The following is a 16,533-nucleotide window of genomic DNA, read 5'->3' on the forward strand; positions in this document are numbered from 1 at the left end:
ATGTAGGATTGCAGATTTCATTAAGGCCCTTCCACTTTTCCCCTTATAATTCTAGTACCACCCTGGTGCAAGCGGAGATATGTTTTGCACCGAGCTCAGTCTAACTTCATTCTGGGTGCAATCCTATGTATGTCATAAGTAAGCCCAACTGTGTTCCTTGGTACTTACTCTTTTCCCTAGTGTGTTTAGGATTGCAGCCTTAACAGTGCAATCCTATGCATGTCTAATCAGAGGTTAATTCAATTGATTTAAAGGGGCTTAATCCCAAGTAAGTGTGCATAGGAGGATTGCAGCCTAACAGCATAATCCTAGGCATGTATAGTATGAAGTGCTATTAAGTGAAATGACACTTCTAAATAAAATTTGTAGTGTAATTCTGCATATTTACTTATTACATTTCTGTACTGCCCAATAGTTGAAGCTGTCCTGCTGCAATCCATTTTAAGGTTGCTACCCATTGCAGACTTAACACTGTTATCAACTACAGACTTTTGATCACGCCCAGCCTTTTCTCACTGCTATTTCTTTTGATCTTGCTTAACATCCAGCCAGAAGAACTGTGGGGAACTCTAAAGCTTATTGACTACTTTGTGACATCTTTGTTGGTTGTAATAAAGGTATTCTTAAGTTCAACAAGCTAGCATGCACTTTACATACTTCACCTTGAGAGCTTCAGCTATAGAGTGACTCATATATTGAATAAATATGTGGGGTGCAGAATTTGTGGCTCAGGGTCCCAATCTGACCCTTCTGGGATCCCAATTCAGTCTTGCAGCACTTTCCTGAGGGCCAGACCCCTGGCTCCCCCTTTTCCCCAACCACTTATCATTGGGGGCTTTCCTGGCTTTTGTGCAATTCCTACCCACCCCCTTTCTAAAAGGTTGGAATGCTTCTCCTAAGGTTTTAAAGGATTTTCAAATGGGCAGGAAACCACATTTCTTTGCTGTCGCTCCGCTTCCTGGTTCTTTTCCGCAACAAGGATGAACAGAATCACATGGGAAGAAAGCAGTGACCACGTGGCCCGTTCAGTTAATTTATTTTTTTAATATAATTTTTATTTTCTAAACTTTCAAACAATACAAACAATACAGTATAAAACACTACCCCATAATACACAATAATACATACTAAACAATTTAATAAACATATATTTTAACTTAATTCCATTTAATATAATCATTGATTAACATTAATGTGCTCCTCCAACCCCGGGATCTTATTCTAATTTCCAAAATCTCATTACTTCCTCTGGAGGTGTTTTTCCTCTCCCCTTTAATAATACAAAATCTAAAAACTGTTTCCATATTTCTTCAAAATCATTCATTTTTATCATTCCTCTTCTGACTCTCATGTTACATGTTAATTTATCGTTAATAGCAATATCCCATATTTCTTTGTACCAATCTTCTATATGATAAACCCCTTGAACCTTCCAGTTCCTCAATCTTGCAACTGGCCCGTTCAGTTTAGAGAGACAGCACCATCTAGTTTTATAGCAGAACTTCTCCTGCACATGGCAGGAAATAGTGACAAATATTGCTATAGCACGGAAAAGTTGATTTATTTTGGGATCTTATTTTGTGACTGGGAAAAGAGCAGGAGTTGGAGATGTGCTGTAGTGTCACTGCATCATCAAAATGACCCATGAACAACTGAGAGAGGCTAGGCATGAGCTTGCAATAAAATGCTCGTCTGAAGAAGCTCTTAGTTACTGGCAGTAAGAAATTTAAACTAAAACATGCTGGTATTTTTGACCCAATTTCCTTTTGCCCTTGGGCTCATCCACCACTTGAATGTAGCCCCCGAAAGCTTCTCCCAGAAATGGAATTCGTCCCTTGGGCTGAAAGAAGTTCTGTTGTTTTAAAGACAGTTTAGAACCAAAGAATGTTGGCTCATGTCTTACACGGGATCTTGATCCACTCAGGACCCTCATCACCCAGATTCGAGGATACAAAGATGACTCAGGTCCACTTGTGAGAAAGAATGATAGAGTTTATTGATGGAAAACGGATGCAAAGAATGAAAGCAAAAGAAAGCTGACATGCCCTTAACTCTCAGTTTAGTCATCTCAGTTCCCAGAGGTCACCTCTCAGTTCCCAGAGAGGTGTCTGTCCCAAGAGGCTGGTTATCTCAGCAGGTGGTGTGCCTTTGCCCTCTCAGAAGGGAACAGGTAGCAGGCCAATCTGCTCAGGATTTTATAGGGCCTGTCTCATCAGACTGCCAGAAAACACATGCACTCACCCTTCTCTTCACCCAAAAGGAGGAGAGGGTGGGCTTTCTTTCTTGGTAGGAAAACAGTTTTCTTGTAGAAAGAAAGAGCATCCTTATCAGTTAGAAGGTATAAATCGTACAGCTGCTCTGCAAAGCAACTACTTTTCATTGCAGGCTTCTGCTAGTAGCAAAAAGCATGGCTATGAGAACCAACTGTGAGAACCAACTGTAAACTAATTCATAAGAATTGCCAACTGCTCTAGCAAATCAGTGTACTTATGCCATTAAATTAGGGTGACCATATGAAAAGGAGGACAGGGCTCCTGTATCTTTAACAATTGCATAGAAAAGGGAATTTCAGCAGGTGTCATTTGTATATATGGAGAACCTGGTGAAATTCCCTCTTCATCACAACAGTTAAAGTGCAGGAGTTATACTAGGGTGACCAAATTTAAAAGAGGACAGGGCACCTGCAGCTTTAACTGTTGTGATGAAGAAGAAATTTCACCACATTCCCCATATATCCAAATGACACCTGCTGAAACTTCCTTTTTAATACAACTGTTAAAGATACAGGAGCCCTGTCCTCCTTTTCATATGGTCACCCTAATTAAATACGGCATGTGACTCTGGAAAAAGTCACACCTGCCTCTTTGCCATTCTACCAAATCAATTCCAATATGGCTCACCAATGTCCTGACAGTGATGAAGTGGTCTCTTCTTTTACATCAGCATTGATAACCAATTTAATATAACATGCTGTTATTGACCTTTAAAGCCCTGTATGGTTTGGGACCATATGCCTGCATGAATTTACCAAATCTGCAGATTGAGATTAGAGGCTTCATGAACCACAGCCAGTCTTCTGATTAGAATCAAAGGGCAGAGTTTCTATTATGGTGGTGGCCCCTTATGTAACTCACTCCCCGGGTAGATTTGCCAAGCCCCCCCCTTCCTGTTTTAGGTGTGTTTTGAATACCTTCTTATTTCAGAAGGAAATTTATTAACTTTATTAACTTCATTGGTTTTACTAGTCTCCTGTTTTAAATTATTATTGAATTTTTATTGTTTTTTAAACTGTATATAGGAAGCCACTTCCTGCAGGGCTTTGCTTTGACAAGCAGGGTATAAATTCCTAAATAAAGCAAAATTGAACAATTGTCCAAGCATTGTTCTAAACCATAATTATGTATGCCTGGGCTCCCAGAAGGGAGCCAGACAAGAGATTTCTATTAGACACAGGAACTCCAAAAACGGATTTAAGTGCCACTTTTTCTTTTCTCCCTCCCCCCCTTTTTTTTTTTAAAAAATCTGCATCATCATAATCACCCACATCATCACTTTACCACATCTTTCTAAACAGTAAAGGCGACTCGGGGGGGGGGGGGGGAGCCTTCGGACAGACTCCTTTTTACTTTCGTTTGTGCCTAAACGTAGATGATAAAAATGCGCTAGCGTTCCGTTCAGGCTACAGGCGCACATCCTCAGGGCCACTAGCGAGCTCCCTGGGTCTTTCTTCCTTTCCTCACCGGCAAAAAAAGGTAGCGCCTCGCAGCTCAAGCCCCGCCCCGCCCCTTCTCCCTCCGAGCCAATGGGACTGCCGTCCTCCGGTCTAAGTTTCCTGGGGGGACCCGCGCCCACCAGCGCGCTTTGCGAGCGCCGGTCGTGGTCTTTCCCCCGCGCGCCCCGCGAACAATTAGCTGACCCGCGCTGCCTCTGAAGTGCTCAGTCCCAGCAGCAGCAGCAGCAGCAGCATACTCTGCCTCCAGAAGGCAAAGCAGCCCCGCCACGGAAGGAGCCCCTCCCCTCAGCCACGCCTCGCCTGGCCCGCCTCGCGCCCCTCTCGACAATAGCCCCCCCCTCCAGCCGGCGACCGCCACGCGCGCGCCTCTTGCCGGCTGCCCGCGACTTCCCCACCTTTCTTCCCCTTTCAGGCACCTGCCAGCCCTTTGCAGCCGCTTTCCCCTCCGTGGGCCCCGCGGAACCATTCATGCTTTCCCCTCCCTCAGCCATTGACAATTCCGAATCCCACCTCCCGCCCCCGCTCACCATTCACAAGTCCCATTCATAGGCTCCCCTCCCTCCACCACGCGCGGAGACACGCGCGCGCTGTCCGCCCGGCCGCCTGCCTTCTTCCCTCTCTCCTTCCCGCACTCCCCCCTCCCGCACATTTCCCCGCCACACGCCCACCCTCCGCCTTCCCCCAAGCAAAGGGGCGCAAGGCAGGCGCCGGATGCTTCGCTCGGCGGCCAGGCGGCCCTCCTGAACGCCTTCCCCGGGGCTGAGGCGGAGGGGCACCCAGCCTCTAACAAAGGGATTTGGCCGGCGCACGAGGCGAGGGTCTGTCCGGATGCGGTGAGAGGGGCGGCTGGAGCCAAGGAGGGGGAGGCAGAGCAAGCAGCAGCAGAAGGGGGAAACGGCGCTGCCGGCGTCGCCTGAGCTTCCACCATGGGCTGCTGCTCCGGGCGCTGTACTCTGATCTTCCTCTGCACGCTGCAGCTGGTGAGTAGCTGCCCTTTGCCAAGGGTGCCGCTGGCTTGGGATTGTCCCCTTCGCGCTGCGCGGTGCGGGAAAAGAAAGGAAAGGAGCCTTTCAAACACACCCCATCCTACCCCCGCCCCCAGTTCTGTATTGATTGCCCCACGAATCCCGCCCCCCAAGCCGGCCGCCTCTCTTGTATTGACTGATTGATCCAGGCTTGTTGCCGCCGAAGGAAGGATCTACCTCGCAGGCATGATCAACTCTCCTCCAGTAGCACTGACTGTAAACACCCGCCTCCTCTTAGCAGCAGCGCGGAAGGATGGTGAGAAGGGGTGTGCATGGATGATCTCTCTCGCCTCCTGGGCATTCCCAACTTCCCCTTGGAGAAGGGTTGTCCCAGCCGCAAGGCAGGCTTATCCCTTCTGCTCCCCTCTCCTGACAATTGGTATCACCTTTGCTTGGGAGAACTGTCCATCAAGCACTGAACCCTTGCCAACATTTCAGAAGGTCAATTACAGCTGCTGGAGCCAGGGAGAGGCTCCTACACAAGGGGGACTGACTAGTGGCAGGTTCCGAAGGACTGGGTTGATCATCCCATCATGCATGTCACAGTTGCCAAAGGATTGTTCCCTTGGTAGGGAGGGAAATGCCTATTTAGCAGCTGGCATTGTTAAATAGATGCTCAGCTTGGCATGGCCTTCCCCAGGTCTAGAAATATCAGGATTGAGGGTGTTTTCTTGCTACCCACTGTGGAACAAATCCTTACCTGCAGGACATAATGATTCCCCCAAAGCAACCGCATGTTACCCGTGAGAGCAAGCCGCTCCTTTTCAGAACTGGAGCAAAAAAGAAAAAGAAAAGAAGCTGTATGTGTTTGATACAAACTATGCTGTTTCTTCGTTTTCTTTGAATGATGATGCTCTCCCATTGTAAGACAGGGCTCTGGGTAATGCTGTCTGGTTTTCTCTCTTGTGAATTGTTGAAGGTTTTCTGTACCTGCCAGCTCCCATGGATTTTAATTCTCATTCTGGATTTATTTCAAGGTAGTTTAAAAGTATCTGTGTGGTGTGAGGAAGAGGGTCCCCCCTCCCCTCCTGCAAGCATGTTTAAAACAGATACTTAAATATTGCACAGTTGTATGGAAACCTCACTTGTTCCATTGTCTCAACTTGACAGCTGGGTATTAAAACCACTTCGTGATCAATATATGAGGTCAAGGTGTTCAGGCAGCCCTTGAGGATCTGATGATGAGGGTAGTGCATGCCTTTTTAAAAGAAAGAAAGAAAGAAATGTCTTTGAGGCTACTTGCAGCTGATGGGTTTCCCCCTCTCCCAAAGTTGTGTTTTACAGTGTAGTTCAAAGAATGGCACTTTTATATCGTATTTGTTGGGGTTTATTTTTATGTTACTAGGCGTGAAATGCAAAAAAGACATAGGATTGAAGGAAAATCAGGACATATTTCTGAGTATTCCTTTGGTGGAGGGAAATAATTTGCTCTGAGTCAATATCCATTGTGACTGAACGTCTGTGGACTTGGTTTATGGTGCTGTATGGTGCAAGTGCAATTCTGGATTGCTCTGAGTAAAAATGTACGTGTGTGTGTGTGGCATATAATTTCATTTCTATCTGACACTGAATGTTCATAATAGCAAAATGGTAAAGCAGATCCTTCCACTGAAAAATTTATTATTATTATTATTTATTTATATAGCACTATCAATGTGATAAGATTTGAATCTTAGCAATGTACAAAATGATCATTGCTCCTTTAGCGGTTTGTCTTTGGTTATTTTAGAACACTGTTGCCAATCCTACTATTTAGTGGCTTGTAGACATGGGTTTGCCTGTTGGTTGCAGGCAAGGCGAAGCAAGGTTCAACTGCTTGCTCTGGGGCATATTCAAGACTAAATTGAAAAACAGGTTATTGCAAGTTGTGGTTACTTGTTGCCATTATGGAATACTCAGTGATGTCTGCAATGGGAGATAATAGGGTGCTGGCAGTGCCCTATGTCCTCTGTAAGTGGCACCACTGGTTGATTGTTATAATAGCTGGTGTGATTACCTCTGCGTAGTTGTAGTTCTGCATCTAAGCAGGGGCTGGAGCTATTTCAAGAGATGTAATGGGAGACTATGCCATGAGTTAGCTGTAGCTGACATCTCAAATAAAGGGCAGATAATGTAATGATTTTACTAGTCCTTACAGTACAATCCTAGGGATACGTACTTGTAAGTAAGTCCAATTTTGTTCAGTGGATCTTAGGTTGTGATTCCATGCACAACAGGGCTTTAGTCCTATGCACAATTACCTGGGAGTAAGGCCACTGAACACTGTGAGACCTATTTTCAAGTGAACACCCATAGGATATCACATGATCAGTTGCTTTTCCCAAACAAAGTTTCCCTCGGTCTGCTGCTGATACTTCCCTTTCCAGTCCCTGCTCCCATTGGAGCAGCAACAGACAGTGGGGCAGACCTTCTTCTCTGCCTGCAAGCCTTTCTTTCTACCTGTGCAGATGCAGATCGACAATACCCATCAACTTACAGCCACCCTCCCTGGGAGTGTAGGATTGCACTGAGAGGCAGACTGGTCATGGACAATTCAGCACTACCAACAACTGACTTCAGTATTTTCATTAAATTCCATGTTGTTATTGGGTTCAGCAAGGCCTGTATCAATGAACCCATTTTAAAATAAGTGTGGTGTTGCCCACATTAAAGAGAAAGAAACATAAGGACCTAAAGATGCAGCCTACACTGTGGGGGTCAGTATCTTTTGCATTGTGGTTTTTGCTTGGAGGGTCCTTTATCTCTTCTCACAAGTTATACTTTAAAGCTAGCTTTCTTCCTTTTTTGAATTAAATAATTATATGAACAGTTACTTAGGCCCTTTCTACACCATACTGGTGTAGAGGGAGGGAAGGGGAGGATCATGCAATATTCTGATTGCAAGATCCTCCCCTTAGTCCACATGCAGGTTGCGCCCACCATTTTTTTTTTAAAAAGGAGATGAGCGCACGTGCACTCCAAAAAAAAGTCCCAACCCCACTCCCCCCACCTTGATTCCTTCCGGCCCAGTTCCTTTCCTCTACTGATCCCTGCTACTCGTGGGGAGGAGGGAAGAAGCTGGGATGGGCAGCCACACATCCCATGGTCTCAGGACAATTGGGTTTTCCCAGGGATTATTTATCCCTGGGAAAACCTGTTCTCATCCCTCCTTCCTCCTGGGAGTCCCTGTGTGTCATTTGGATTTTCAGGCTAGTGTAGAAACGGCCTTAATTTTCAAAATGTTGTTCAAACATGGTGTTTTTATATAAAAGATTTGTTGCTCAAATCACACTTAAGACTCAAGAGCCAGGTGGGACCTATGCACAGCCTTTAAAGAAGTCCTATGTGCCCACATGGTAGGTGCAGGCCATCTCAAGGTGATGCAGCCTGTTGAACAGATGTAGAACTTCTGGTGCACAAAACCCCAGGCAGAGTTGCTCCTTATGCAAAAGTACTGCTTCCTAAACATTTGGATTGTCACTGAAGTTCTTTCAGACAGAATGGGAAACCATTACATGGAAACCAGGAGCCTTCTCCATTGATAGTCTCCTCCTCTAGGGATTTGTGTAACCCCCTTTTAAAGCCATCTAAATTGGTGGCCATCACTACGTCTTGGCCGCAAATTCCATAGTTTGATTATGAGCTGTGTGAAAATGTACTACCTTTTATCTGTCTTGAATCCCTCACCAATTGACTTCATGGGAGAAGGAGAAAAAAATGTCTCCCTATTCACTTTCTCCACACTTTGCATACTTTTGTACAACTCTATCTTGTCGCCTCTAACCCTCCTTTTCTCCAAGCTAAACAATCTCAACTGTTATAAACTTCTCTCACTGGAAAGTTGCTCCATCCCCTTGATCATTTTATTTGCCCTTTTCTGCACTTTTTCCAGCTCGACAGTATCAGCTCTATTGTATTCAGAACGGAACGGAAATAAAATGAGCTCAGAGGTGAAAGTAGGAGAATCTCGATGAGCTTGAACCTTGCTGATTCTCACATCCCTTGTTAGGAGAGCATGGCTAGCCCAAGGCAGTCCTTGCTAAGAACATTGGAATGTTTGCTTGTTTATTTATTTGATTTGTACCCTGCCTTTCTACCAAGAAAAATGGCACTCAAGATGGCTGTAGGGAGATAGGCAATTAAGCTGTAGAAGGCTGAACAACATTCTCTAGGTGGATTACAAACAGTTAAAAGGCTAAGACACCATCCAAACAGTTTAAAATTTAAAATACAATACAAATAATTAAAACTGTATAGTATTGTACAATATAGTACAATACTATACAGAGTACAGGGATAGATAAAATAAGATGTTGTGGAGTGAAACTATTGAGGTGGGTGCATCTGGAAGTAGGCAGTGGAGTTTGGAGGCTGAGTGGTGCCAGGGACACAGTGGCATCGAGGAGCCTGGAATCTGTCAGCCTGCAATGCAGAACATCAGCCTCATTTACCTTGTTGTGTTGCCTGGGCAATACTGTGACACCGAGCAGAACCATAGATGACTGAAGTGTGTCAACACAGTCCGTAAGATGGAATGTGGCATTGTGAAAAATATCATGTATAGTAGTGAAGCTCATTCTTTCTTATATAAAATTGTATAAACCGTGTTTGCATTGGTTTCAAACTCCTGTCTCAGATTCCACAATCAGATGGTAGCCTTGCACGCTGTCACACTACCTTTTCCAAGCTTCAGTGCAAATGGGAGAAGACCTTGCTCCTCCTTTTCTAGAGCTCTCTAGCATGCAGAGTGTCCATTCATGACAGGCAAGCTCTTTTCTCATTTGGTCTGGAGTTTGGAAAAACTAAGAAAGAGCAGGAGGAAGAGATGCCTGTGGTTTTGTACCTTCTCTAAACCACAGCACAATGAGAGATCCAGGGAGAAGCTGCCAACTGTCCCGCTTGCCAGAGGACCAAGAGTGCCTGGGTGCTGCCATGTGGATTTGTGGATGCATGATCTTCCTTCTCACCAGGTTCTGTCTTGTGACAAGTATATCCTGCTACTTACCCTGCATTTCAAATGTTGATTATATGTCAGATGATACTGTAGCCTTGTTTATAGTAGTAGAAGACTAAGGCCATAGCTAGACCTAAGGTTTATCCCTGGACCATCCAGGGGTCAAACCTGTTCATCTAGGTGACACACAGGGGATCCAGTGCTCAGGCAGGGGCGAACCCTGGATAATCCCAGGATAAACCTTAGGTCTAGCTGTGGCCTGAGTTGCTGAAACATTAGATATTCAACCAAATACTACAGAAACCTTGGTTGAGTTCTGCTTCCCACTGGGCACTGATGTGAATGAAGTTCAGTCTTGGGTCTGGCTGCTGGCCAGTATTGCAGAGACCTGGTTTGCACATAACAAGAACCCACCCAAGGGTTCTGGGTGGCTTGTCAATCTCCCCAACAAACCACCTTTGCCAGGTTTGCATGTAATGAGAAGGTACAGCATGCCCCCACCATGCCCCAAATATTTTAAATGGCAGCGATTTCCACAACAAACAGCCCTGTGAGGAAATTCATCTGTGGCTACTTAGTATCTATCATCTTAGAGCCACTTCATGGTAAACGTGAATACTTCTTTATTTTATAAACTAAGAGGTAGTGATATTAGAAACAGTTTTAAAAAGGCTTGATTGTAAAATTCAGAAGTAGTCATCTTAGGGTAGTTACCAAGTAACATTATCCAGTGTGAGAGCCAGTGTAGGGTAGTGGCTAAAGTGTTGGACTGGGAGTCGGGAAATCTAGGTTCTAGTCCCCACTAGAAGGATTATGTACGCTGCCTTGGGTTCCTTTGAGGAAAAAAGGTGGGATATAAATGCAGTAATAAATAAATAAATAAGTAATTCATCCAATGTACATCTGATCAAAGTTTTACAAGTGTGTTAGCTACTTTTTAATGTTAGTAAAGAATTCCGGACTTCACCAAAGCATATCCTAATGCATCTAGGATGACAATCCTATTTGCATTAATCAGGAGAAGATTTTCCTTCAGTCTCACTCCATATTATGATTCATATACATATTCAAAGTGGTAAAATAATCAAGGCAATAATATCATGGGCGGGTATTATTGTCCCTCATATCTTCTACCACCTTTGCATTGACCATAATGCAAAGTGTCGTCCCTGTAGGTGCAGAAACTGTGGCTCTCAATTCAGGTTCTTTTGGTGTGTGATTTAGGTTACGAAAACAGCATTGGCAGAAATGGATAACTTCCCTCCCACAGCACCACTACTGAGATCAAAACATGTTCCCACTGTGCCTGCTTTGAATTTTATTGTCAGTGCTTTTGTTATAAGTATTGACAGGGTGGAAAGAATCTGAAAAAGCATCAGTGGAACCACAAATAAGCAGAGAATATAGCTGCTCTACAACTTCACCACTTTTGAAGAAGTATTGGAATTAGAATTGTCCCAAATGCTCTAAGCAGAACACTTTATAGGGAAAAAAGAAAATAAATCATGGAACAGTGTTACATTCAATGTGAAACCCCCCTGAGATGCTAAATAGTATTAAATATGAAAATAATGAAAAATTACTGGAACTAAGATTGAACTGCATTGCCTTTAAGTCTTGATGGAGGAATAGGTTTCTGAACTTGCTTCAAAATTTTGATTGCTTCTCAAAATTATAGTATATAGCCAATACTGGAACATTTAGCACAACTTCCTTCTCCTCCTGACTTACAATTTGGAACATACTGCACCTGGAGATAATTTACTTCTGTCTGCATCTGTTCAGTACAGTAATGAAGTGCCCTCCCACACCAATCTTTTTTCTCTGGCTCTTTGAAAAGACCTGTTCAACACTTGTGTGTTCACTGAAAAGGAATTTTTCTGTTGGTAACCTACAAAAAGTAATTATCAGAAAATTAGACTGGCTTTCCTTGTTATAGAATACTTAGTGCAAGTACATCTGAAGTCAACCTTTCTCTTAGCATAGTTGGATGAATGATAGAGAGCTGGAATGAATGAAAGATTATCTAGATCCATTTCAATCGGGCTTCAGGCCTGGTTTTGGAACGGAAACTGCCTTGGTCGCCCTGTGGGATGACCTCTGTCGGGAGAGAGACAGGGGGAGTGCGACCCTGTTGGTTCTCCTGGACCTCTCAGCGGCCTTCGATACCATCGACCATGGTATCCTTCTGGATAGGTTGTCTGAGCTGGGAGTTGGAGGTACTGCGTTGCAGTGGTTCCGCTCCTACTTGGATGGCCGATTCCAGAAGGTGGTGCTGGGGGATTATTGCTCTGTGCCGTGGCACCTAAGCCATGGGGTTCCACAGGGCTCTATCTTATCCCCTATGCTGTTTAACATATACATGAAGCCGCTGGGGGAGGTTATCCGGAGATGTGGACTGAGGTGTCATCAATATGCGGATGATACCCAGCTCTACCTTTCCTTTTCATCAAACCCAGGTGAGGCAGTGGCTGTTCTGAACCAGTGCCTGGGCACGGTAATGGACTGGATGAGGGCTAATAAACTGAAACTCAATCCAGACAAGACGGAGGTACTGTTAGCGGGTGGTTCTTCTGTCCGGCGAGGTGATGTTTGCCCTGTCCTAGACGGGGTTGCACTCCCCCTAAAGGATCGGGTCCGTAGTTTGGGGGTGCTCTTCGATCCAGAACTGTCACTTGAGGCACAGGTGAACTCAGTGGCAAAGAGCACCTTTTATCAGCTCAGGCTGATATACCAGCTGCGCCCTTATCTGGACAGAGATAGCTTAGCTACAGTTATCCATGCTCTGATAACCTCTCGTTTGGATTACTGCAATGCGTTATACGTGGGGCTGCCTTTGAAAACGGTCCGGAAACTTCAACTGGTGCAAAACAGGGCAGCAAGGTTATTAACAGGGACTGGCCGGCGAGATCACATTACGCCAGTCCTTTTACAACTTCATTGGCTGCCAGTCCAGGTCCAGGCCCAATTCAAAGTGCTGGTATTAACATTTAAAGCCCTAAACGGTTTGGGGCCAGGTTATCTGAAGGAACGCCTCCTCCCATATGTACCTACCCGGACCTTAAGATCATCTACAGGGGGCCTTCTCCGTGAGCCCCTGCCAAAGGAAGTGAGGCAGGTGGCTACTAGGAGGAGGGCTTTCTCCGCTGTGGCACCCCGGTTGTGGAACGAGCTCCCCAGAGAGGTCCGCTTGGCGCCTACACTGTACTGCTTTCGTGGCCAGCTGAAGACCTTTTTATTCACTCAGTATTTTAACACTTAATTTTAACTTAAATTTAAATTTTACTGTTTTAACTCTGTATTTTAATCCTATATCAACTTTGCTGTGTGGTTTTATCCTGGTTGCGCTTTTTATACTGTATTTCGTAATTGTGTTTTAAACTGTTGGATGTTTTACTGTGGTTTTAATTTTTGTGAACCGCCCAGAGAGCTTCAGCTATAGGGCGGTATAAAAATGTAATAAATAAATAAATAAATAAGATCAACTAGACTGACCTCCTCCTAAGTATCTTTGTGGTTCTTTTCTGGATGGTTTCCATTTTGTTGAGAACTTTCTTAAACTGCTGTTACCAGTGGAGGCTGGTGGCTCCGATGTCAGTGGAGTGGTAAATCCGCTCCGGGTTTTAGTAAGAATCCGTCAGAACTCTAAAGAAGCTCCTTGGATTGCTCCTTTAGAGTTCTGACTGAAACTTGGAGCGGATTTACCATCCCACTGACATTGGAGCCACCAAGCCTCTATTGGCTGTGCCCCAAACTACACACAGTACTCCAGGTGAGGTCTGAAGCAGAATACAGTGGTACCATTAGCTTTCATGATCTAGACACGATATTCCTTTAGATGCAGCTTAGAACTGCATTCACTTTTTTAGCTGCTACTGCAGAATGCTGATTTACTTTTATCTTTGCAGTCTGCTAAAACCCTTAGATAGGGTGACCATATGAAAAGGAGGACAGGGCTCTTTAACTGTATCTTTAACAGTTGCATAGAAAAGGGAATTTCAGCAGGTGTCATTTATATATATGGAGAACCTGGTGAAATTTCCTCTTCATCACAACAGTTGAAGCTGCAGGTACCCTGCCCTCTTTTAAATCTGGTCACTCTAGTATAGCTCCTGCACCTTTAACTGTTGTGATGAAGAGGGAATTTCACCAGGTTTTCCATATATACAAATGACACCTGCTGAAATTCCCTTTTCTATGCAACTGTTAAAGATACAGGAGCCCTGTCCTCCTTTTCATATGGTCACCCTACCTTAGATCCCTTTTTGTTACTTAAGAACTTAGTTGCATTGCTATCTTTGAGGTGTGTTTGACATGCCTTGACCCTAGAGCCTTAATTTGGTTGGCTAAGCACGGGCTTGGGATCAGCTGGGGCAAGAAAACTGTCACATACACTTGCCTATGCGGCAGAGTCTTGCTATTTACTGTTTTACTCTGTACAGCACCATGTACATTGATGGTGCTATATAAATAAATAAATAATAATAATAATAATAATAATAATAATAATCTTAATTAAAATTGCCAGGAGTAATGGTAAGAAAATATGCAAACTCTGGAACCTGCAAATGTTTCTCTAAATGCTGAATATCTTGATTCTAGTCAAGCCATCCAGTGTAAATTCTGAACTCTGGCCAATCCAAGGCCATGCCAGGAAATACACTCCATTCATGAAATCCAACACTGTCAGTAAATGCATTGGTAATTTACAGCCACTACCCATTGTTTATGCAGCATTTATTATGACCTAGAAACCACCATCCCCATACCTTTGTGCACATGCAACACCTGCTGAAGGGTCAACTCAGCTTAGCTGCCTGTTCAATGATACACACTGCAGCAAAGGTCAAGGACAACTTAGACACCTTTTTATTCTTTTGTTTTGGGGTAAATATTTTTCCACAGTTGTCCGAAGTTTTAAAAACAGTTGTCCAGTAGACAGCTAATGTGTTTGTTGCCTGCTTCTTCAAAGTCCATTCACCTTCAGCCAAGTAATCAGTCACATCTATCTTTCATTCAGTTAGGAGGTTTCAAAGAGAACCCAGGTTTTTATTTCATTTACTGCACCATTTCAGGGTTCAAGGTGGAGCTAGCAAGACATGTCTACCTTTGGTCCCTCGTCACAGCCTTTGCCTTCATGGGAATGAAAACTGGTCAGTTAGTTTCACCGAGGCAGGATGGTTTGTTCCCACCATTACATTTGAATGACAGGTTGTGTTCCATAGCTACTTTCCCAATGGTTGAAGTGGTAGAACACAGCCCCTGTGTGGCACACCTCATCTCTAGTCCCAATATCTGTATGTGTGTTGTTTGTTTATATGTGCACACTTACATGTTATGATGCTTGTGTGGTTGAGAACACACAACCACACAAGCCAGGCACCTGATTTTTCCTATTTAATGCAGAAATTTACATTTATCCGTCGAAATTCTTTTTATTAGCTTTTGGCCCAGTTCTCTATCCTGTGAAGACCACCTTGAATCCTGTTGAAGGTATTAGGTACAGTTGCCAGTTTGGTGTCATCTGCAGGTTTGATATGTGTCTCCTCTATACCTTGGTCCAAGTCATTTATAAAGATGTGGAGTAACACTGGGCCCAGGACTCCTGCAGCACCCCACTTGTCTCTTCGATTCATGAGTTAGGTCTCCTACTACATCCTCCACATCACTGCAGGCTTGTGAACAGCCATAGATGAGTTTTGATCCATTGGACAAAGTAAATGGTGGTAGCCAACTTCCTGTGTTGCAGATTACTGCAGGAAGTAGCCCTTCAGGCAAAGATCTCTTCAAGGACAAAGGCATGTCCCAAGTGCTGGGAAGAATAGTTCTGTTTAGGGCTAGTGCTCTTGGCAGAGGAGGTGGTAAACCGGTTTTCTGACTGGAGCGCTTCAGATCATAGGTAGGATAAATTAAAATAAATCTTTCCACATGGAAAATGAGATGTCAGCTTAGGTTGATGTACCAACTACGCCCTTATCTGGACAGAGATAGCCTGGCTACAGTTATCCATGCTCTGATAACCTCTCGCTTGGATTACTGCAATGCGTTATACGTGGGGCTGCCTTTGAAAACGGTCCGGAAGCTTCAGCTGGTACAAAATAGGGCAGTCCGTTTACTAACAGGGACTGGCCGACGAGATCACATTACGCCAGTCCTTTTCCAGCTTCATTGGCTGCCAGTCCAGGTCCGGGCCCAATTCAAAGTGCTGGTATTGACATTTAAAGCCCTAAACGGTTTGGGGCCAGGTTATCTGAAGGAACGCCTCCTCCCATATGTACCTACCCGGACCTTAAGATCATCTACAGGGGCCCTTCTCCGTGAGCCCCTGCCAAAGGAAGTGAGGAGGGCTTTCTCCGCTGTGGCACCCCGGTTGTGGAACGAGCTCCCCAGAGAGGTCTGCCTGGTGCCTACACTGTACTCCTTTCGTCGCCAGCTGAAGACCTTTTTATTCACTCAGTATTTTAACACTTAATTTTAACTTAAATTTAAATTTCACTGTTTTAATTCTGTATTTTAATCTTATAATCAACTTTGCTGTGTGGTTTTATCCTGGTTGCGCTTTTTATACTGTATTTCGTAATTGTGTTTTTAACCTGTTGGATGTTTTTTGTGGTTTTAATTTTTGTGAACCGCCCAGAGAGCTTCGGCTATTGGGTGGTATAAAAATGTAATAAATAAATAAATAAATAAATGTCAGTGGCGAAAGGTTCTGGCTTCGCTTTCCTTCATCCCGACATCTAATTTCTGGGTGTTTTTTTGTTTTTGTTTGTTTTTTTATAAGGGAGAATTCAGTCATCTGATATCCATCTTTCAGTCTGAAATGGTTCAGCCAACAATTAAGT

General features: G+C 44.2%; 1 protein-coding gene across 1 annotated transcript in view; it reads left to right on the forward strand.

The window, feature by feature from the left end:
• Positions 1-4,658: 4,658 nt before the first annotated feature.
• NKAIN3 (sodium/potassium transporting ATPase interacting 3) overlaps positions 4,659-16,533 on the forward strand; it is a 271,282-nt gene continuing 259,407 nt past the window's right edge. The window contains exon 1 of the mRNA XM_063130783.1: positions 4,659-4,713. Coding sequence (XP_062986853.1) covers positions 4,660-4,713 — 54 coding nt within the window. The 5' untranslated portion in view covers position 4,659. The remainder of the gene's footprint in view (positions 4,714-16,533) is intronic.

Source organism: Elgaria multicarinata, chromosome 7 (assembly GCF_023053635.1).
Source record: "Elgaria multicarinata webbii isolate HBS135686 ecotype San Diego chromosome 7, rElgMul1.1.pri, whole genome shotgun sequence".
Lineage (NCBI taxonomy): Eukaryota > Metazoa > Chordata > Lepidosauria > Squamata > Anguidae > Elgaria > Elgaria multicarinata.